General features: G+C 45.4%; 1 protein-coding gene across 2 annotated transcripts in view; it reads right to left on the reverse strand.

The window, feature by feature from the left end:
- LOC139373553 (protein Jumonji-like) overlaps positions 1-22,599 on the reverse strand; it is a 92,637-nt gene that overhangs the window by 19,287 nt on the left and 50,751 nt on the right. Inside the window, exons 3-6 of one of the 2 annotated variants that reach the window (XM_071114199.1) lie at positions 20,126-20,246; positions 11,077-11,246; positions 6,214-6,237; positions 2,216-2,392 (exon numbers count right to left, since the gene is read on the reverse strand). In XM_071114199.1, coding sequence (XP_070970300.1) covers positions 2,216-2,392; positions 6,214-6,237; positions 11,077-11,246; positions 20,126-20,246 — 492 coding nt within the window. The remainder of the gene's footprint in view (positions 1-2,215; positions 2,393-6,213; positions 6,238-11,076; positions 11,247-20,125; positions 20,247-22,599) is intronic. The other variant, XM_071114200.1, reaches the window with a different exon arrangement.

Consider the following 22,599-nt stretch of genomic DNA (forward strand, 5'->3'; position numbering starts at 1 on the left):
GCCCAAGCTCAGTGCCTTCCGTGGTGGGGCAGCCAGTGGACAATACGTAGCGTTGGGGTTGGTAATGTTCTTTAGCTGCACCGTGATTGGCTCAGTGTTCAGTCAGTCATGTGGACACTCCGTCACTGCGACATCTATGGGTAATGCTCGAAAACTCAAGCCCCTTGGGTGCTGCCATAGAGCTACATTAGAAGAAACCAACTAAGGCGGCTCAAGGTCATTGGCCACAAATAAAATGATGTCAAATCACATATGTACAGTAGCGTTGATTGGACTGATACTTTCAAAATCTTAGCTAGCGGTCATCATTAATCAAGTCGACATCTACTGGCAAATCCTTTTCAGTCCTTGTCATATGAAGAGAACATTACAACAGTTGGAAATCGCAAATTCAACCATCAGTGCCTAACTGCAAGCATTGCAAAGCAATCATTAGCCTGCTATTCAGTGGAGTGGCTGTGTGGTCCAAGTCTGGGTTTTCCAAGCTTAAAATGATAAACATTCAACATTGGCCATGCTGTCAATCCAGCATGACTTCTGCCACACTCAAAACCTGGAAATCTCCGACTTCAGTGAGTTCAAGACAACTGGGAACTTGGAAGAAAACAAGCTCAGACTGGGAAAATGCATTTGAACATGAATCCAAATCGGAATTGCAAGGGCCTCTTTCGAGAGCTCCAACCTGAAGATCATCTTGAAAGCACCATAAATCAAGAGAATACCAGACTTTGATGACAAAATGTTCCCACAAAGGAGCGACGCATCACCTTCCTGTTCAAGGGAGCACAGCAAGGCGAGTCCAAAAATATCTTGTATAAATGATGTGATATGCCAGAGCGATATGTATACTGTAGCTAAGAAAGTAATACTAAGTGTATGTTGGGTAGTAAGCTGTTAGTAGCCCATGAGCCCATGTTATGAATTGTCGCTGTACATTTCAAAAGTGCTGAACAAATGGTTATATCGACTACATCCGTCCTAGCTCACTCGTTAATGTCTTAATCGAAATTACAGATTGCCTCCTACAAGCTCGTTGTCCCCTTATGCCATAGTTTGTACATCTCAATTGTCAGTAGAAACCACATTTATTTAAGTCCGCTGATAGCCAGGTGTCGCGGTGGTATGGTGTTGGGACGGCTGTTGAAGCTGTACCAACAGCAGAGCACCATGTAGGCCATAACAAGTTTGTCACCATTATAGTGCAATTCATGTACTGTCTAGTGGCTTTGCTGGCATGCATGTAAAGAAAGTTTTCCCGACCCAGATATACATGCTAAAAATGGCCACTGACTGAGAGACAGGCTTCTCAGGTACTTGGAACTAAGAACACTGGCCTTGTTTCCATGGGGATTGCCTGGGCTGGTGGATCTGGTGTCACAGGGAGGAGGACGACAAAGTCAGGAACATTGCACTGTACTTACAAGTGTGTGTGTGTGTTTCTATAATAACCACTGAAAGTTGCTGAGCAACACCAAGCATATGCCACTGATAACATGTAGCTATTTATTGCGTGGCTTTGCCTGCTTGTAGCCTTCATCACCACTGACACATTGTGTTTTAACATGACGTGTTTCATTAAGACAAGCTCCCCTCAGAACCACACACAGTGTGTGTGTGTGTGTGTGTGTGTGTGTGTGTGTGTGTGTGTGTGTGTGAGAGAGAGAGCGGTGGAGCTTTGGGGTGTGTGCTCCTTGTTTTCCATCCCTGTTCCCCTCCTCCCTGGCCAGCTGTGAGCTGAATGCATAAACACCTTGTTACCGCTGTTCCCTCCTAGTGTTAATTGGAGTGGAAAGATGGAATGCTCCCTGCCACACTCCCATGTGAGTTCCTCAGTCTCCACGCTCTCCCTTTCCCTACCTCCCTCCATCCAACTCAGCCATGCTCGGTTGCAGACAGCTCTAACCGTGTGGGTCTCTTGTGCACATTAGGTCCATTTGAACCAATCCACCCGTTTTCCTTCGGCCCTCAATCATGATTGGTCAGTGTTAAATGTCTGTTGTGATTGGTCAGAGTGGGGTGTGGTACCGTGCTCTATTGCATGTACAGAGTTCTATAGAGACTAAGGGAACTGGCAGTATGACGGCTGAAGCGTCGCACCGTGGCCGTTGACAGCGTGTTTCCCGGGAGGTTCAGGGTTGGGTAGGTGAGAAAGAGGATAGTTTCGTAGGGTTAAGGTTAGCATTGAGGTTAGGTAAGTAAGAGGACATTGTCATACCGTGGCCATTGACGGCGTGTTTCCCTTGGGGTTTGCCCTTCCTGGGCGTGGACTGACAGGACGTAGATGCCATGCTGACGTCTGGCTTTACATCCTCGTACTCCTCTTCATCATCCAGTGCATCTTCATCCTGAGAGCTCCCAAAGTACGCCATGTTACTGGGCAACACTGATGACCCTAGGAGAGAGAGAACAGTGTTAAAACTAGTGAGAACCTACCAAGCAGATATGAGAGAGCCTTCTGACTGAGTGTAGTGTGCTGGCAAACAGTACTGTAAAATCACAGCATCCCAGAAAATGTAAAAAAATTAAATAAACGGGTGATATTAAATCTCCTCTCCCTCCCGCCTTTTCCTTGCTCTTCTGTGTTAACATGCATAACAATTCCCATTGTCTGCGCCATGTTCCAGTGTCTCTCAAATTATATAGGAGTGCGACCGGTGCATTATGGGACACTAGGAACACACACTAGATAATTGAATAAATACAGGTGAGTCATAGGTATGTTGATATGAATGATTTAACACTGCAATAGAACGTTCATAGGGTGCAGAATACTAATAGTGTTGACAGTGTATAGGTCCTTATGTGGTCCTACACCCGTAGTTCACCTATAACCCCTAGAGCAGGGGTCATCAAGTAGATTGAGCAGCGGGCAGATCTTTTCTTGAGCTGGCAGCTTCATTAATTGTACCCACAAAAACACCAGTCTCAATGTCAACAGTGAAGAGGCAACTCAGGGATGTTGGTCTTCTAGGCAGCATTCCTCTGCCCAGTGTGTGTGTTCTTTTGCCCAGCTTTTATTTTTATTGGCCAGACTGAGATATGGCGTTTTCTTTGCAACTCTGCCAAGAACGCCAACATCCCGGAGTTGCCTCTTCACTGTTGACGTAGAGACTGGTGTTTTGCGTGGACTATTTAACGAAGCTGCCAGTTGAGGACTTGTGAGGCGTCTGTTTCTCAAACTAGACACTAATTTACTTGTCCTCTTGCACAGTTGTGCACCAGGGCCTTCCACTCGTCTTTTTATTCTGGTTAGAGCCAGTTTGCCCTGTTCTGAGAAACATCTCAGCCGCGAAGTCGTAGGCCACACAAGCTCACAGAACAGGACCGCCGAGTGCTGAAGCTCGTAAAAATTGTTCGTCATCGGTTGCAACACTCACTACCGAGTTCCAAATTGCCTCTGGAAGCAACGTCAGCGCAATAACTGTTAGTCGGGAGCTTCATGAATTGGCATTCCATGGCTGAGCAGCCACACAGAAGCCTAATATCTCCATGCGCAATGCCAAGCTTCGGCTGGAGTGGTGTAAAGCTCACTGCCAGTGGACTCTGGAGCAGTAGAAACACTTTCTCTGGAGTCATGAATCACGCTTGACCATCTGGCAGTCCGACGGACGAATATGGGTATGTCGGACGCCACAAGAACGCTACCTGCCCCAATCCATAGTGCTAACTGTACAGTTCAGTGGAGCAAGAATAATGGTCTGGGGCTGTTTTTCATGGTTTGGGCTAGGCCCTTTAGTTCCATTGAAGGGAAATCTTAATGCTACAGCATACAATGTCATTCTAGACGATTCTGCGCTTCCAACTTTGTGGCAACAGTTCGTGGAAGGCCCTTTCCTGTTTCAGCGTGACAACGCCCCTGTGCACAAAGCAAGGTCCATACAGAAATGGTTTGTTGAGCTCGGTGTGGAAGAACTTGACTGGCCTGCACAGAACCCTGACCTCAACCCCATCGAACACCTTTGGGATGAAATGGAACTCAGACTGCGAGCCAGGCCTAATCGCCCAACCTCACTAATCCTCGTGGCTGAATGGAAGAAAGTCCCCGCAGCAATGTTCCAACATCTAGTGGAAAGCCTTCCTAGAAGAGTGGAGGCTGTTATAGCAGGGGGGGACCAACTCCATATTAATGCCCATGACTTTGGAATGAGATTTGACAGGCAGGTGTCCACATACACTACCAAAAGTATTTGTACACGATCAAATACACTGAGTATATCAAATATTAGGAACCCTTTCCTAAAACAAATGCTTTAGTGTTTTATGTCCAACAACATATTTGGGTGGCCAAATAAAATCACCCGCTGGCCAAATTCTGCCCGTCGGCCGTCAGTTGCAGAACCCTAACCCGGAGCACAGAAAAAGCAGTTCCATGGCCAGCTGGCGAAGGACCCAGTCCTCCGTAGGACTAGGAACCGCTTTAAGACTAGGGCCATTAGAGACACCAGAGGAAAATAAAGCTGGTTTGTATGCATCAGCGGTCTCCATTGTGGTTTATCGGTTTAAACCGTTGTAATGGTCTCCAATGAGCTTTGATTAGACCTATGTTAAGATGTTTGAATTAAGTTTGTGTTATCAATCATTACGTTTTCATGTCACAGTATATAAAATAAAAAGGCTCATTCCTAATGACAGTGGGAAATACAGTGCCTTCGGAAAGTATTCAGACCCATCGACTTTTCCCACATTTTGTTACGTAACAGCAATCTACACACAATACCACATAATGACAAAGCGAAAACAGGTTCGGACATTGTGGCACATTACGTAAAAAACCCAGAAATAAGTTATTTACATAGGTATTCAGACCTGTTGCTATGATACTCTAAATTGAGCTCTGTTTCCATTGATCCTCCTTGAGATGTTTCGACAACTTGATTTGAGTCCACCTGTGGTAAAGGCAATTGATTGGACATGATTTGGAAAGGCACACACACCTGTCTGTATAACATCCCACAGTTGGCAGTGCATTTCAGAAAACCAAGCCATGAGGTCGAAGGAATTGTCCGTAGAGTTCTGAGACAGGATTGTGTCGAAGCACAGATCTGGGGAAGGGTACCAAAATAATTCTGCAGCATTTAAGGTCCCCAAGAACAACGTGGCTTCCATCATTCATAAATGGAGAAGTTTGGAACCACCAAGACTCTTCCTAGAGCTAGCCTCCCGGCCATAGAGAGCAATTGGGGGAGAAGGGCCTTGGTCAGGGAGGAAACCAAGAACCAAATGGTCCAAATGGTCACTGACAGAGCTCTAGACTTCCTCTGTAGAGACGGGAGAACCTTCCAGAAGGACAACCATCTCTGCAGCACTCCACCAATCAGGCCTTTACGGTAGAGTGGCCAGACGGAAGCCACTCCTCAGTAAAAGGCACGACATCCCACTTGGAGCGTTCCAATAGGAACCTAAAGGACTCTCAGACCATGAACCAAGATTATCTGATCTGATGAAACCAAGATTGAACTCTGGAGTAAGCTTGGCAACATCCCTACGGTAAAGCATGGTGGTGGAAGCATCATGCTGTGGTGATGTTTTTCAGTGGCAGGGACTGGGAGACTAGTCAGGATCGAGGGAAAGATGAAAGGAGAAAAATACAGAGAGATCCTTGATGAAAACCTGCTCCAGAGCGCGCAGGACCTCAGACTCTGGCGAAAGTGCACCTTCCAACAGGACAACGACCTTACGCACACAGCCAAGACAATGCAGCAGTGGCTTCGGGACAAGTGTCTGAATGTCCTTGAGTGGCCCAGCCAGAGCCCGGACTGAAAACCAATCGAACAACACTGGAGAGACTTGAAAATAGCTGTGCAGCGACGCTCCCCATCGAGTTTGAGGATCTGCAGAGGAAAATGAGAGAAACGCCAAATACAGGTGTGCCAAGCTTGTAGCATCATACCCAATAACACTCAAGGCTGCAATCGCTGCCAAAGGTGCGTAGCAAAGGACTGCGTAAAGGGTGTGAAAATACTCATGTAAATGTGATATTTCAGTATAAAAAAAAAATAATAAAAAAAAAAAATGAGCAAGTGTTTAAAAACCTGTTTTTGCTTTGACATTATGGGGTATTGTGTAGATTGATGAGGGGGGGGGGAAATTTCATACATTTTAGAATAAGGCTGTAACAAAATGAATACTTTCCGAAGGTACTGTACATGATTGTGTATTAACATTTGTCTAGATAATAAGTACTTTTTAAAAAAAGGTAGAAATTTAACTAACCTTCATTTGGCCACGAGGAGTAACCTGAAATTAGATGTGGTGAAGCTAGAATTAGTCAAACATCAAAACTTCATAATCAAATTGGATGCAAATCCATACAAATCATCAGTATGATAGGAACTGGTCTATTGCAGCAAATTGTGCTTAAAGCTGAGCATCATTAATAAGCAACTTATTGTTATGGTTACAATAGGGGAGCCAATGGGGTTAGGGTTACGTTGAATGCAGTAATGAATTACAGTGATGAATTACAGTGATATCGGAGCCTTCTGACTCACACGCACATCAGAATAGTTAGTAGGCCTACAAAAAAAAACACAAAAAAACAATACAGTCAGTACCCACAATACAACACAACTTTTGAAGCGGCAGGTAGCCTAGTGGTTAGAGAGTTGGGCAAGTAACGAATCCCAGAGCTGACAAGGTAAAAATCTGTCGTTCTTCCCCTGAACAAGGCAGTTAACCCACTGTTCCCCTGTAGGCAATCACTGTAAATAAAAATGTGTTCTTAACCGACTTGCCTAGTTAAATAAAGGTCACATACATTGTTTTAAAAAAAGCTTATCACAACAGGACTAACATGCCAGTGTGACTCGATACTTTGACTATCCCTGCATGTAGAGAGAGCAGAGATGTCAGTCCATTGTTATTAGGGGTCATTGTGTAAGGTCTAGGATAACAGTATAATGTGTAACGTGAGAAGAAGTCATGTCTGGACTAGGTTTGAGGTGCTGGTTTCAGTCTCGGCTCCAGGTCAGGCTAAGACCAGGCTGTAGAGACCTGGGTTAACTGGGTTCTGTATAAGCACTTTGTAAAAAGGCTTTTAAAACAAATGTGATTGATTGACTGCAGAGGAGTGTGATAGTAGCACATTTGTGTCAGCTCTCCAAACTGGTCCTTTCTCCTGGTGACAGAGGCCAGGGGAACTTAGAGTCAACAAACTCCCAATCGGCTCCAAGTGACCTGCTTCATTAACAACATGGCTTCAATTTCTGTGTTCTCTGGGGTCATAGGGCCAATGGCTAGCAGGCCCAGGGGGGCACGGGGACTTGAAAGGGGACAGGGGGTTGGCAAGGTGGTGTGGAGCATGGGGTTGAGTTCGCATCTAAATGGGTGAGGGATCTCTTTGTGGGGAAGTGGGAAAGAGAGGAGAGGATGAGACTGGACAATGTTATCCTGTAATCCTTTCCAGTGGCCCAAAATAAGCCTGTTACTCCCATGTATTTACAGTAGCCCCTTGAGTCAGAGGGAGGGAGAGAAGAAGCCTGTTGGGCTGGCTCCTCTGGTCACTGGTGTCTGGTCTATGGTTAGGCTGCGTTTTCAGCGGGTGGTGCTGGGCTTATAACAGCCGCTCTCTCTGGTGCAGAGACTCCGCCTGTCAGCTCCCAGACACAGAAATATAACCCAGGCGTCCCTCCTCCAGGCCTGTTCCCCTCCCTCCTCCCAATCCTCAATTATGGACCTTTCATGTGCCTCAGAACCATAGTCAAATCATAATTAAGGCTGAAAGAGTCCATTATGACTGTCATTTTTCACTAGACAGGCGTAATTACAACCAAAATGGTCGACTTAAACATTGTCCTTTAATAGAGTTCAAACAATGAGTTTAAACAGCCAATCGAGAGCTTTAACGGATTTTTTTTTTTTTTACACAAATGTATAATCTGACTAACATCCATGTTAGGGAAAATTAGCACTTCTACTGGTTCTCGGGTATAGCCTAAAGACCCTCCGGAATCTCTAGAGCCTCTCAGAAAAGCAGTTCCAAGATGAGAATAAAAAAAGGGCAGACGCCATTGAGTCAAGTGTATGACCTTCCTCTTCGATGGAAGTAGGGGGCCAATCCCTGGCTGAATCCCCCGTCATAGACAGAGTGTGTGTGGAGAGACCATGTCAGACACTCTGCCCCCTCTCCAAAACCCTCATACTTCACCACTTCACCTCGTCAGGAAGAAGATGGGTGGAGAGGGGAGGGAATGGAAGAGAGTGGACCGGGACTTTTTCAATAACATTGTTTTACAGGCTGCTGCAGCAGAGTGAATCTGAGAGGATTGGGGATTATATTGCCTCTGATTTACATTCCTGAATGTCTGCAAATCCATTAACCCATGCTGCCCTCAGCTCCAGTCAGCTCTAAAAGGTGCTGGCTTATTCATTTAAAAAAAATTAAAACAAATTAAAAAATCAGCCTTCGTAAACACAACCACGGCCGCAGCCTCCGACCTAGACCCAGACACATTCAATGCTCAGCCAGCCATGGCACACACGCGCACATAGTAGTAGCTGTTATGTAACATTGGACAAGCATATTAGTGGGGGTTACTCATCTACTATATCTGGTACTCTCAGCCATGCGTGTTTGTGTACACAGAGAGAGGCGCAGCTGCAATGAGGAATCGTGAACATTGTCACAACCACTACCAACAATTACCCTCTCTACCCATCATTACAGGCAAGGTTCTGTGCTGCCTGTATCCAAGGCTAAAGACTCAAGAGTTGCAGCATACTACGACAGCCTACACAAGCTGACAGGCTGGCTGGACAACTACCCCAGCCTCAGAGACGAGCTGGCTGGCCAGGCTCCAAATGGATTCTGTCACCGCCGCAATAAAAAGGGATGCGAGAAGGCACGTAACATAAAACACGACCGATTCACTCCGTTTTGTGACCGTCGCACGTTACTCCACATTGCATCAGAACAGCCAGCAGTTTCCCAAGAGGGATTAAAAATATATCGTTCCTGTTTAAAAATCGGGAGAAAGAAAACAGCTCATTACGATGCTGAGTCCCAGATGAATAAGCAGGGGAGATTACAAGCTGCTGCTGCGGTAGAGAACAGAGGAAAACTTCTCCCCGTGAAATCATGGTGGAAATGGCCTGCTTTCATAACCAGCGCTTTATTATCAAACGCTTTTCTAAAGCGGTCAGACAGGGGGCTTGCTGGGTAAATGTGGCATGTTTGTCAGATAAGATAAACATTTGAGAGGAGCGGAGCCGTTTGAACAGAATGACCGTTTGACCTCTAATATCGACCAGGAACGCCATTGATCTGTTCCAGAGCTAGAAGAACAGACCGTGTGCCGGCTCCTTGCCTCCCTAGCCCCTCCCTGTCAGCTCTGGGGAAAATATAAATATATTGATACAAAGTGTAAGTGTTAGACTCAAACATAGCTGCCTGGTCTTGGGCCACTACAGTGAAATGCCTAGCTAGCGTGGGCCACCAAAGTGGATTCAGATGAACAAAGTCCTTTGAATGAAATCAAAAGGGCAAAAGCGCCTTTGAAAAATAAAATGTTAAAAACATTGCTGCCTTATGGTCTATATCTATCTGTCCCCAGGACACCGACCGTGCTTGTGCGCACGCACACCCCTGCGCTGCCCTGACATTCTTGCACGTCTCCTCGATGTATTGGTATCTTCCACACGGGCCATTAAAGTGAAGGAAGAGAGAGCACAACCCTGTGTATGAAAATGCCATTAAGGCAGCATGAGCTCTGCAGAGGAATCAGGCCGCCTCTCGGCCAGGTAACAGAGCTATAAATAAGGCTGCCACGGAGACGGGGTGCAGCGGTCAACCAAGCGCGGCACGGTGGGGTGGGAAGGAAAAATAAATAAATAATAATACTAGGAAACTGGTCAGGAGTTAGCATAGCATCCAGGAGTTGTCCAAAACCTGAACAATAGAAGACATTTACTGGAAGATTCGGAGAACAGATATGTTCCATTGAGAATAAGGCTGCCAACCCTGTCCGTTTGACTGATCGCTAATTACGTTACATTGAAGTGACATTGGCTTTTAAAACACGAGTCTTCTCCTCTGGGCCTCTTAGCTCCCAGCTGATTCCAGTTCGTTTTAACCTACTTCATGTTGCCAGCCGAGGTTAATGGCAATACCAAATTAATCTAATCAAGGCATTACTCTTCCTACAGGGCTATTTCTAGTTGTGATGAGTCGGGGAGGGTGCTGCTGCGTGGGAGGAGACACTGTTCAGAGTTAAACACTCTCTGGGATTGAAGACATCAGTAAAAGCCAAGGCCAAGGTTGTTCCTAAAAATAAAAAAAAACATCCAAGAATCCTCTTTGTTCCTGAGGTGAGGCTATACTCCACTCAGTTTCTCTATTTCTTTTTCGTGTTTCAATGCATCATTGAGGTAAAGAGTAAAGGGAAACATGTCCATGATAGTGAACTTCTTGAGTCCTGTATAGCACTGAAGAAACCTGTTATACCAACACAGAAATGAGGCGAGGTGGGATTTCAGCTGAACCCTGAAGCTGAAATGCTGCCCTGTTCTCCCTAGCTTGGCCGTGTTTGCGTTGGTGGGCGGCAGAGAGCAACCCAGGCCTCTCTGTGCTCTGAGATACAGGAGCAGGGTTATCTGGCTCTACCAGGATGTCTGTGTGGGTGTGTGCGTAGGGGGTGCTCAAAGCTGACTGTGTGCAGATAACAATATTCAATATTCATTGTTGAAACATTATCTGTAGCCAATGTGTAACCTGTGAGGACAGAATGGGTTTGGTGTTTGCCTTATCAAGGTCAATGAACCTGGACCTCTGACTGAACTATTCCTTCTGCACAGCTAGGCCTGGATCTAGGTCAAAGTCAGGCCGGGAGGAAGGCCTGGAACTCTCCTGAGATGTGTGGCTGCTGAACTGAAGCCCTAACGGAGGTCAGAGAAGCAGGGCCCTGGTGTTGGCCTGGTGACGAGACGCATGGTGCTAGGGTGGCTGGGCAAGTAAGTGGCCGACTGAATGAGTAAATTAGTGAGTTGGGAGGATGAAGGACTGCGTGTGTGTGGGGGTGGATGAAGGGGTTTGTGGATGAAAAGGTGAGATGTGAGGCATGGACCACAGGGTTACTGTACCTCTCAGGCAGAGGAAGGTGAGGAAATCTTCGGTCTTGGGTTTTCGTCTGGAGATGTCTCTGATGTGAGCGGAGGGTGCGGGCAGGGCGGTATCAGACACCTTGACCGGGGTGGTGCTGGGAGAGTTGGGCTGAGACTGGGCAAACTTCCTCTGTGCTTGCAGTCTGGGCCTGGGAAGAGACAGGAGATAAGTTTTATTCCATACATTCTTACACAGACCTACGATGGGAACTGACATACAGCTCACCCTGTTTTGTGTATGCATTTCATTTACACTGAACAAAAAATAAACATAACATGTAAAGTGTTGGTCCCACATTTCATGGGCTGAAATAAAAGATCCCAGAAATGTTCCATACGCACAAAAAGCTGATTTCTCTCAAATTTTGTGCACAAATTTGTTTACATCCCTGTTAGTGAGCATTTCTCCTTTGCCAAGCTGATCCAGCCACCTGACAGGTGTGGTATATTAACAAGCTGATCATGATCATTACACAGGAGCACCTTGTGCTAGGGACAATTAAATAGACTACTTTAAAATGTGCAGTTTTATCACACCCCAGATGTCAAGTTGAGGGAGCGTGCAATTGGCATGCCGACTACAGGAACGCCCACCAGAGCTGTTGCCAGGTAATTGAATGTTCATTTCGCTACAATACGCTGCGTACAATGTAGTCTTAGATTATTTGGCAGTACGTCCAGCCTCACAACCGCAGACCACGTGTAACCACACCAGCACAGGACCTGAAATGGGCATAGTCTAATTGACCCGACAACCAAAAAAACATACTGTATCCAATTAGATTTCTTAATGAGGGGGGGGGGGTTGTTTATTAAAGTTACCTGGCTAAATCATTAATCCTGGTTTGTAGTATACCCCTCTGTTCAGCGGTTTAACACAGCTCTGGCCTCAGTTGTTAGTATGCCTAATTTAGTCAGTCTGGGCTTTGGACATGATTTAATTATCTTTAATAACACTGCAGTGGCCATTGACTGAAGTGTCCACGGGGGCTAAAACAATGATAATCCTCCTTCAGAATAACCCCTAGCAGCACCTGCAAGCAGCCGTCCACCTCATAAAAGACTTTGATCCATGTTGACTCTGAATTGTAATTAAGTTCTCCATTAAAGCCAAGACATCTGCAGCAGCTGACAACTGATAACAAGTACAAAGGAGGTGTCAAATTGCAGACAGACTTTCAAGGCCAGATTTATTTTTTTCCCTTCCGTCTCTCCAGGCCAGATCGCTTTCTGCGTCCGTTCTTTCTTATGATTCCACAGAGGGAGCAGGCTGACAGGGTGGAATACTAAGAGCAGCCTGTCTGGAGATGGACCTGGTCACAGCTCTTCATCTTTTATCACACACACACACACACACACAGAGCACCCTGCATTTAAGAGAAGTGTGCCATTTAATTTCACCATCTCCTTGTTTCAGAGAGGTTTGATGCCAGATACAGGCCGGTCTCACGGTAAACCGAAAAAGACAATGCCACGCTCATACTGCCTCCCTGTGTTCCACCATCATCCTGTTTGAAACAGTCTCCCATTCAATCTGATGCTTGTTTAGAGGAGAATGTTCAGGCTTCCAGGCAGGTTGACAGACAGACAGCATCACTAATCAATTGAGACCACAGCCACTTGCTCCAGACATATTGTGACTACTCGGCTGATTGTCTCATTGCGCTACATGTAGGGAGGGAAATGCTTCATGATATCCTACAGTGAGCCCCCCCCCCCCAAAAAAAACACATGACATTTGGCAAACTATGCCCTGAAACACCCAATGTATTTTGTTTCCATCAAACCCCCGGAACCTACAGCTCTCCAATTGCACTTCAATCACAAAGCAATATACAGCCTATATAACACCAACCCTGACTAAATACCTTGAACAAGAAGCTGTGAAGAGATTGCGTCGATACACGCATACACTGGGTTCAGTGACGGAACGATCTGTTCAGTTCCTGAGAGAAGCCTTTGTTCAAGAAGGATTCTGTATTTGATGAGCAGGTGCATCAGTATGATAACCAATCTGTTCTCACGCTTTAGTTCAGCCAGTGAAGAGAACAACAAAAAAGGTTCTGTTCCCCCTGGAAAGACCAATGGCTGTTGCAGGTCACATGGTTCAAACACCTGAACATGACAGGTGTCACCAGCCCGTCATTATGTTGTGAATGGAGCTATTAGTTTCCCTGCCAAACTGGTAAAACACGAGCTGTTTAAACAGCCTGACTCATGGCCCTATAGCTGGCAGGGCCTCAGGATGGCGAGAGAGAGCGAGATATTGTGAGTCATGGAGACTGGTGCAGATTAGAGATGCAGAATGCATTAGCTACAGTGGCTCCCTGACACCACGTCTCCCAGAGGGCAGAACCGACACTACAACTTACCTGGGGGAGAACCAACACTACATCTCCATGAAGGCAGAACCAACATTGCAGACAGCAGTGGACCATTAGAACGTGGATGATGGTATTTACTGACTGCCTCCCAGAAAGTAACAGGAGAAAAACATGGCTTTCAATAAACCCCTTCAGAAATATGATCTTGCTCATGGGAATAGAGCCAGCGATAAATAGGAGCCATTTAACTGGACGTGGCTGTTAAAGGTAGGATAGACCATTAAACTATTAGAAGTGCAATGGCTCTAGACAGACCTGAGCCCAATGAGCACAGTGGCTTTTATTGGAGGGGCTCGTCCTATCTGTTGCCTATTAAAAGACATTCAACAGTGAACTGAACCACAAGACTAAAACCTGGACCCTTTCCCCAGGAGGGCGGAGTACAGACCATCTAGTCAGGATATCATGGCGCCACGATGTACCCACAATGCCCAAAGTGTCATGGCACCATGATCTACCCACAATGCCCAGCAGGACTTGAGACAAATCGCAGACACCAAGCCTCTCAAACCCAGAGCCTCCCTGTAGAAAGCTCTCGCACAAACTTCAACACCGTTAAGTCTATGCTCTTATATATATATATATATATATATATATGAGCAGATGTGATAAGGATATTTTCTAACACTTGCCCTGTGTCAGAAGTGGGGTAAAACTGGAGTTGCTTGATGAGGTGCTATCCTTCTATAGGGGTCTAAAGACATGCTGTCTGTCGTTTATTACCACCACCTAACCCAGACTTATACTCGCTGCCTAGGCACTGCTCTACACGCGCCTAATAGAGAGATCGGGAGCGGGAGAGAGGGAGGGAGAGCAGAGCACCTGCAGTAGAGGCACAGGCTTACAGGGGAGGGATTACTGCAGGATGTCCCCTTCATCCCAAACTAATCTTCCTCCTCCCCCTCTGCCTCCCCCGCTCTTCAAAGCTGCCGTTCCTCTGATGTTGCACGTGCTTCCGCTCTGTATCATTGATTAGCTCTCAGACAGGAGGGTGACCCAGCGCCGGAACCGAAACAATGTCTGGATTCCCCCGGCTAAATGAAGGGAGAAATGAGGTTCTAAACCGCTCCAGATGGTCCACATGGTCCTAATAAACTCTATCAGCAGACACTGCAGCGCTCAGCAGCTGGAGAGGAGACAGGAGACCGTCAGACGCAGATGCAGGAGAAGAGACAGCGAGACAGACGGAGAGAGACCGAGAGTGTAAAGACAAGGTAGCCAGACTAGCAATATTCAGTTTAGCTGCAGTAATGCTTACTGCATCCTTGTTTAAAAGTATTGATTGTCATCAAACTAACAACACAGCCACAAGGGGAGTATGTAGCTGATACACCTGCATTGCTTGCTGTTTGGGGTTTTAGGCTGGGTTTCTGTATAGCACTTTGTGACATCTGCGGACGTCGAAAGGGCTTTAAAAATACATTTGATTGATTAAACCCATGGGTTTAGTATCCAGTTGAAACTACAGCCAAACTTTGTGTCCAACATCTCTCCTCACAGCAACACCATTCTCCTAGAACAACACCATAACCACGGCTGTCAATACAAACATTACGACTGGATGAATCAAATGACTGGGATTCTAAAGTAGGGGGTTAGGGTCAGGGTTAGCATAAACAGCGCTCACGGAGAGAGCCACTCCGGCTAATGTGTTATTGCTTTTCTGTCTGAGTGTTGAGCGCTTGGAGGAGAGATGGCCTTGCTTGAGCCGACTGCTTGAGCCGACTGCGTGACCTGGTGACCCTGTAACCCCCCCAGGGCTCAACACTCCCCATGCCATAACAGGTCATTGGTCAGAGAAGCTGAAAGATAAGGCTATGAGGGTGAGAGACAAACAAGACCCTTGAAGTCTGGATCTCTTGAATTTCATCTAAGAGTTCATTACAACTATTTCACCTTGAAACATTCTAACTATACCATTGTGTGGAATCTGCTGATGCAGAATAACGCTGATAGTACTGCTTGATGCAGATCCATGCTGGCTGGCAGTTTCTAGTCCATTCAAAACCAAGACTTCTGCCGCAATCAAAACTGGGATCTCTGAAACTTCAGACTTCCGACTTCAGTACATTCAACAAAACTGGGAACTCTGAGGCGGAAAATAAACGAGTTCCAACTGGGATAAATCATTCTGAACTGTCATCCAACTCACCACTCTTTCTAGAGCTCTGACTTTCCAACCTGAAGATCATTGACGTCATGATTTCACCTCGTATTTTTCAGAGTTGCTAGATAAAAAATAAAAAACATTAAAACACATCTCTTTTAAAATGATGTGAAACGGAGTGTTGGCGAGCATTCCAATGAGAGTTACCACAGACTAACAAATATATTGGGGCAGTGTTGGTGTGTGATGTGTACATAAGGCTTAAACGAGTCCTACACGATGACCTTCACACAATCCACTTTGCGCATAATTTAATTAAACAACCTAAGCCCATGTGTTGCATAATGCCTTACCACACTACCATGTTACTGTGTCCACCATTTCCCTTTAGTATAGTACTACCATGTTACTGTGTCCACCATTTCCCTTTAGTATAGTACTACCATGTTACTGTGTCCACCATTTCCTTTTAGTATAGTACTACCATGTTACTGTGTCCACCATTTCCCTTTAGTATACTACTACCATGTTACTGTGGCCACTAATTCTCATTATTATAGAACCAGTAGTGGAAAATGTAATTGAAATGTTATACTTCAGTTAAGAAACCTTAATAGAAAATGACTCAAGTAAAAGTAAAAGTTAGCCAGTAAAATACAACTTGAATGAATATCTAAAAGTATCTAGTTTTAAAATGTTCGTATGTACAGTGGTGGAAAAAGTACACAATTGTCATACTTGAGTAAAAGTAACAGTAAACGCTATACATCCAATTACTTATATTAAGCAAACCAGTCAGCACTATTTTCTAGTTTTTTATTTATTTTACGGACAGACAGGGGCACTCTCCAACAATCAGACATCGCTTACAAACATACTATTTGTGTTTAGTGAGTTTGCCAGGTCAGAGGCAGTAGAGATGACATATTATATTGATAGGTGTGTGAACTGAACCATACTGCTGTCCTGCCTGAGAAATGTGACGAGTACCTTTGGGTGTCAGGGAAAACATACGGGAGTAAAACGCACATATTTTCTTTAGGAATGTAGTGGAGTAAAAGTAGTCAAAAACATAAAATAGCAAAGTAAAAGTACAAATACCCCAGAAAACAACTTTAAAGTATTTTTACACCACTGTATAATATGATGTTACAGTGTCCACTATTGTGCTTTAGTATACTACCACCATCGGTCCCAGTACATTCCCTATGCTTAGAGCAGTGAGCTGATGAACTGTGTATTAAGTCGGCACTGGACAACATCACCTTCTCCTCGGGTCAGTGGGTCGACCACTTCACTGGACTTACCCTGGTCTCTGACCTGACCCATGAGCTTGGCGGCCATCTTAAAAATCACACTAAGCCAGATCAATAACGAGCAGGCTCAGAGAAAAGCTGTGTTATTGCTGACATCACTTTAAAAATCAGGACATTATCCATTAAATCACAGGCTCTGATTAGTTCTGGCCACAGCAGTGGAACATGGGATATGCCATCCAGTCCACATCCGATAGAACAAAACTACTTCTCTTCAGAACTGCTGTATAGTTTGTTGTGATGTTGCCGTTTTATTCCTTTGATGTGCCTATTGTCTTCAGTGAATACAAACAGCCTGCAGAGAATAGAGAAACTGGAACAAACACTGTTTATGACGATGCCTTGCCTACCGTCTGATCTCACCTACCGTCTTCCCTGCTTGGTAACAGGGTATACAATATCACAATGCATGATAATACACACTCCTCCGCTCAGCAGACCGTATTGTGAGAGTTTATTCAGAATGATGTGACAGTATGTAATGCAGGGATCATCAACTAGATTGAGCTGCGGACTGATTCTTTCTTGAGCGTATGGTCAGGGGGCCGGAACATATTTACAAAATAATTTGTAGACTGCAAATTGACCGCAAGAAACACAAGCAGATAGAATAATTTGACTAAAAACAAACCTTGTGATTGCATACAAATGTAAGCATTGCTCTATTACACGTGGGAATAGCTTGGAACACATTCCCACAATTAAAAAGTATTTGATCTCCACTTTTTCTCAGAAAACTTGGGGGGGGGGGCAACAGAACGGCAGACAAAGGCAGTGCTTACTAACTTGGCATTCATTAAAACAATCAACAAGCAGCTCAATGAGCTATACTTGGATCTTACTACTGAGGAGAATTTGCCTCAAAATCTCCCTAAGAAGTGGAGCTTTCCAACATTGGTCACCATGGCTGAACCGTGCGTTTCCTACTCCAGCCTCGTGGTGTGGCTGGGAAGGGGAGGAGGGAAGAACCTCTCCAGTACTTGGCAGGGTTCTAAGATGCTGGGGCCCGATTTCCAATCTCGGTGTCCTAGGAAGACAAACACCTAAGGTCCCCAAACGCCTCCCCGGGACCGCCCATCCCCTCCCGAGACACACTGGGACCCTCCCCTGCACCCCAGGATGAAGCAGCCAAAATCATGCACCTGCGCCACCCCTCTCCACTAGTTCTTGCGTTGCCAGGCGTGAAAGGTCCTGGCACCTCCTCAATCAGCCACCCTGTTATAGAGTGGCGTGGGCTGCAGATGCCAGGGCCAAGAAGTCATCCTCCACACACACACTCCCCACACCAAAAGGCCTGAGCTATTGCCAAGCACTCGGAGCCGGCTGCTCATTAAGAGAGGGAGAGAGCCTACTTTTATTCCAGCATGAGAACTAATGAAAACCATCAAACCACTGTACTGAACACAGGCCTGTTGTTGACGCAACGCCTTTCTGCTTCTCTCCCTGGCCATCTTGTTCTCTTGCTCTCCTTTTCAGGTTTGCCAGACCTCTTAAAGACAAGTTCTGCTGGACTATTAAATAACAGGTACTGCACACACACACGGAGGGTGAAAAGAGGTGGTGGAGACAGGGAGCTGAGGAATCATGCGATGGCTGGCTACACAGAGGGTCTCACGGTGAGAGATTACAGAGCAGATCTCTGTGCTATGGCCGCTGCAGTACAGCATGTGCATATGAATATATATGATTTAATGTAGCTGTGAGTGTGTGTGCCAAGCAGTGCCATTTAATCCACAGTGGCTGGTCTGTTATAGGACCTGCTAGTTGAGAGGGAATCCCTCCCAGTCTGAACTCACCAGTGTGCTCACACCACTCCTGCGCCCCAGTCTCCTCCAGTCCCACACACCCCCCAACCCAGTCTCCTCCAGTCCCACACACCCCCCAGCCAAATGTATTTATAAAGCCCTTCTTACATCAGTTGATATATCAAAGTGCTGTACAGAAACCAAGCCTAAAACCCCAAACAGCAAGCAATGCAGGTGTAGAAGCACGGTGGCTAGGAAAAACTCCCTAGAAAGGCCAGAACCTCACTACAGACACAGGTTCAATTCCAGGCTGTATCACAACCAGCCGTGATTGGGAGTCCCATAGGGCGACGCACAATTGACCTAGCGTCGTACGGGTTATGGTTTGGCCAGGGTAGGCAGGCATTGTAAATAAGGATTTGTTCTCAACTGACTTGCCTAGTTAAATAAAAGATACATAAAAACTGAAACATCTTTCCGCCTTTTAAGAATGAACGCTGGTTAAAAAGAGCTCCCATTCTTCTGAATCAAACTCCTCTTTACCCTTCACTGTTGATGCTGTCATGTCCCATTACTGTAATTCCCTGACTTAACCAAACACATTACTGGAGAACAAGAGAATACAGCAAGAAGGAAGTTAATTAATAAAAAGACAAGAGGCTGTTTATACATTTACTACCAGAATTGTTTATTTTGGCTTTGATAATTCACACACATGAATCTGAGAGCGCTGAATTAACCAATGCTGACATCACCAGGATCAAAACACCTCTGATACTGTACCTCGGCTGTACTGCAGGCCATAAAAAATAAAAAATATATTTTTTAAAATTAAGTCCAGATTCACAAAACACTACTTACGGAAAAAAAAACATTAGCTTCTTAAAGTTCATGAGAGCAAATCCTCAACAATATCTTAAAATGGAATGATTTTCAAAAGAACTTCTCAAATATCTTCTTAAAATGTTTGTTGCTAGGCAACCATTTTTGCCATTGCTTGCTAGATAGCTATCATGTTAGCATATTTCTTACTAAGATTACTGTTCTAAAACATGTTCTTGGGTTTAAAATAATCAATACTGAAACAATCAGATGACGTTTGTGAATTAAATATTTTCAATTGCTTTCATGAACTTTCTCTCATTGCCCTAAGATTAAGGGTTTAGCCATCTTGGAAATAGGAACATTCCCAATAATTTTATTTTCAAATCATCTAATTTCTTAACTTTTAGCTTAAGGAGAAACATGAAGAAATGGCACAAGAAAGATGTTCAATAACTTTGAGGAATATCAACTTTGCTACTGGTACTGTAGAGCTCCCCCTGCCTATCACTACCTTCACTCAAGCACTCTCTGGTTCAAAGCTGCTGCCGATCAGAGCAAGATCAGAGCGAGATCAGAGCGAGATCAGAGCGAGAGCAGAGCGAGAGCAGAGTGAGAGAGCCATCGCTCCAGAGTACAGGTTAACACGCTCACCTCTTCTTGGCAGGGCCATCCTCAGAGTACTCGCTGCTGCCGTCGGTGCTCTGGAACCGTGACCCATCAGCATTGTGGCCCTTCTGCCCTGAGCCATTGAGCTGCCCGCGGGCATGGGAACCTAAAGAGACAAGACATGGGTTAGAGACCATGCAATGTACTGCTAGGACATGTTGACTGGAGAGAAACACGGTGACCAAAGTAAGGGCGCCGATTTGTGTTTGGAGCCCGTTAGCTGAACAAAGTGAACAAGTCGGGACTTGAGCAGATCTCAAAAAGACATTCCAGTCAAATAAAGACAGCATTGATGCGTAACCAAGACATGAAACTGAAGTGAAACCCTCTTGATCAAACGAAACTGCATTCACTGCAATTACACAAACAAGGTGGAAGTAGTAATCATGGTTAAGAAAAACAGATCAATTATGATCCACTAAATCTTTGTAGGTAGTAAAAGTCTACCTGGTACTGGCATTTCTCGTTGACGCATGACCTTCCCCATCACATTCCTTAGGACTGAGTCCTTACATCACGTGCCAACCTAAAACCACAACCCTTAACTGCAGGTGTCAAAGAAACATACATTAGAATGGTAATAATGAGTGGCTAATGGTTGAGTGGCGGCTTCCTCTGAAAACCTGTTTGAAGAACCCAGAACAAACCCAGGCAGCTGAAGTCTGTGTACCGAGTGCAGGTCACCTGATAGCAGGAGACCAGCCATCGAGCTTAACATGTCTGTAGACCTCTTAACATGCTCTGGCAGTATGAGTCACACCACAGTGATGCTCAGGGAACTGACTGGGTTGTTTGGTTTGTGTGTGTTCTGTGCTCAGGGTGAAGCTTATAACACCAAGAACTCAAAGAAACCATTTTTCTGATTCAGCTATAATAATATTTGTCAAATCTGTAGTAGTAGGTGACTGTAATAATATTCATACTGAGCATAAACAGCCTGGTGAGGGGCCATCTTGTCTCCTTTCTACTCCCTCCCCTCTCCGCCCTTCCGAGACGTTTTACATATGTTGGTTTCACATCAGTGCCTTTGTGAGAGGCCGAACAAGGAGGGCGAGACAGGGATGCAAACTGGCAGTCACGAAAGGGAGCCAGACTGGGCTGAGGCCTAAATTCTTTCCCCTGGTCCCAGTGAGGCCTAGTTGGGAAGGAGGTTGACGGCTGATCTGTAAGGGACTCTAATCAGATTTATGCGTGTTTCAATAAGCCCATCACCTTGCTATGTTCCTCCTGCTCTCCAGACAGAGAGAGCGGGAGAATGAAGGAGATAGAGGAGCGAGGTTGGGGGTGCGCACCACAGCAAGTCAGAGTGTAGCCCATTAGTGGGAGGTAGAATAATGCAGACAGAAAATACAGCCAGGAGAGTGGCATTACTTCAGCTTAAATCACCTTTACAAACAGAGAGTGATTACAACTGAATAATAATGTTTCTAATGGAGTAAGCTTAGTGTCCATCAGCAGCCTGTAGCAGTAACCCGCTCACTGGTCCACTGTACTGTGGCTAGTAACAAAATACTTATTTCTCTCAGTTTTTAATGACACAGTATGATTGGGACTGTAGTGTGTATAAAAATAAACAAATGTGTTTGTTGTGTGGGATTTTTAACCCATTTGAATGTATTTTCAACCACTTCTGACAACAGAATGGGATACTAAAAAAGGAACTCTAGAAGACAACCCTACAAGAGGACAACAAAAAGTAGTGTTTTTAAAATGACTGTCTCGACCACACAGTTCTGACCACAAATCAACCCCAGACCGAAATAGACAGATCCTATTTAGTAACTATTGTCTATGTGGCCTAGGGTGGTCTAGCAGTCTAAACCGCAACCTCCTCTGGCACATACTGTATGTCTACAGTGTTGGCAAAGGTTGGACTCCGGCCTACTGCCCTTTGACACAACCTCTATATTTCCCCACTGTCATCTTCATAAAATACCTTAAATATACCTTAAAATTTAAATAATTTGAGTAGATGTGTTATGTGAGAATGACATGCTGCAGATTGTCAGTCTATCACTCGCCCTATCCGAGAGGAAGCCAGCTCCACAACCAAGGCACTGTTCCCTCTTCCACTATGTTCGGGTCAAAACTTCCAGTGTCAAACCCTGAGGTCCCCATGAGACAGGACAGGGTCAGTGCTAAGGGACAGACAGAACAAGGCCAGTGGTGCTATTGGGCAGACACTCACTACCATCCACCATCTCCAATGGTTTGGAACACAGCCAGTAGTTTCATCAATGGGGGCGAGGGGGGGGGGGCGGGAGGAAAGCTTCCTGAGCAGCAGTAACCAGAGGCCTATTGAAGTAATGATGCCTTCCATCTAAGGAGGGATAACAGGGAGGGGAGAGGATGCAAAAGGGGCATCATGTAATTAGTTGAATAATGCAGAGGGGGGGGAGTGAGGGAAAGAGGAAGAGAGATGGAGAGATGGATGCCTGCCAACACAGAGGTAAAGTGGT

This window comes from Oncorhynchus clarkii, chromosome 18, assembly GCF_045791955.1.
Source record: "Oncorhynchus clarkii lewisi isolate Uvic-CL-2024 chromosome 18, UVic_Ocla_1.0, whole genome shotgun sequence".
NCBI classification, from domain to species: Eukaryota; Metazoa; Chordata; class Actinopteri; order Salmoniformes; family Salmonidae; genus Oncorhynchus; species Oncorhynchus clarkii.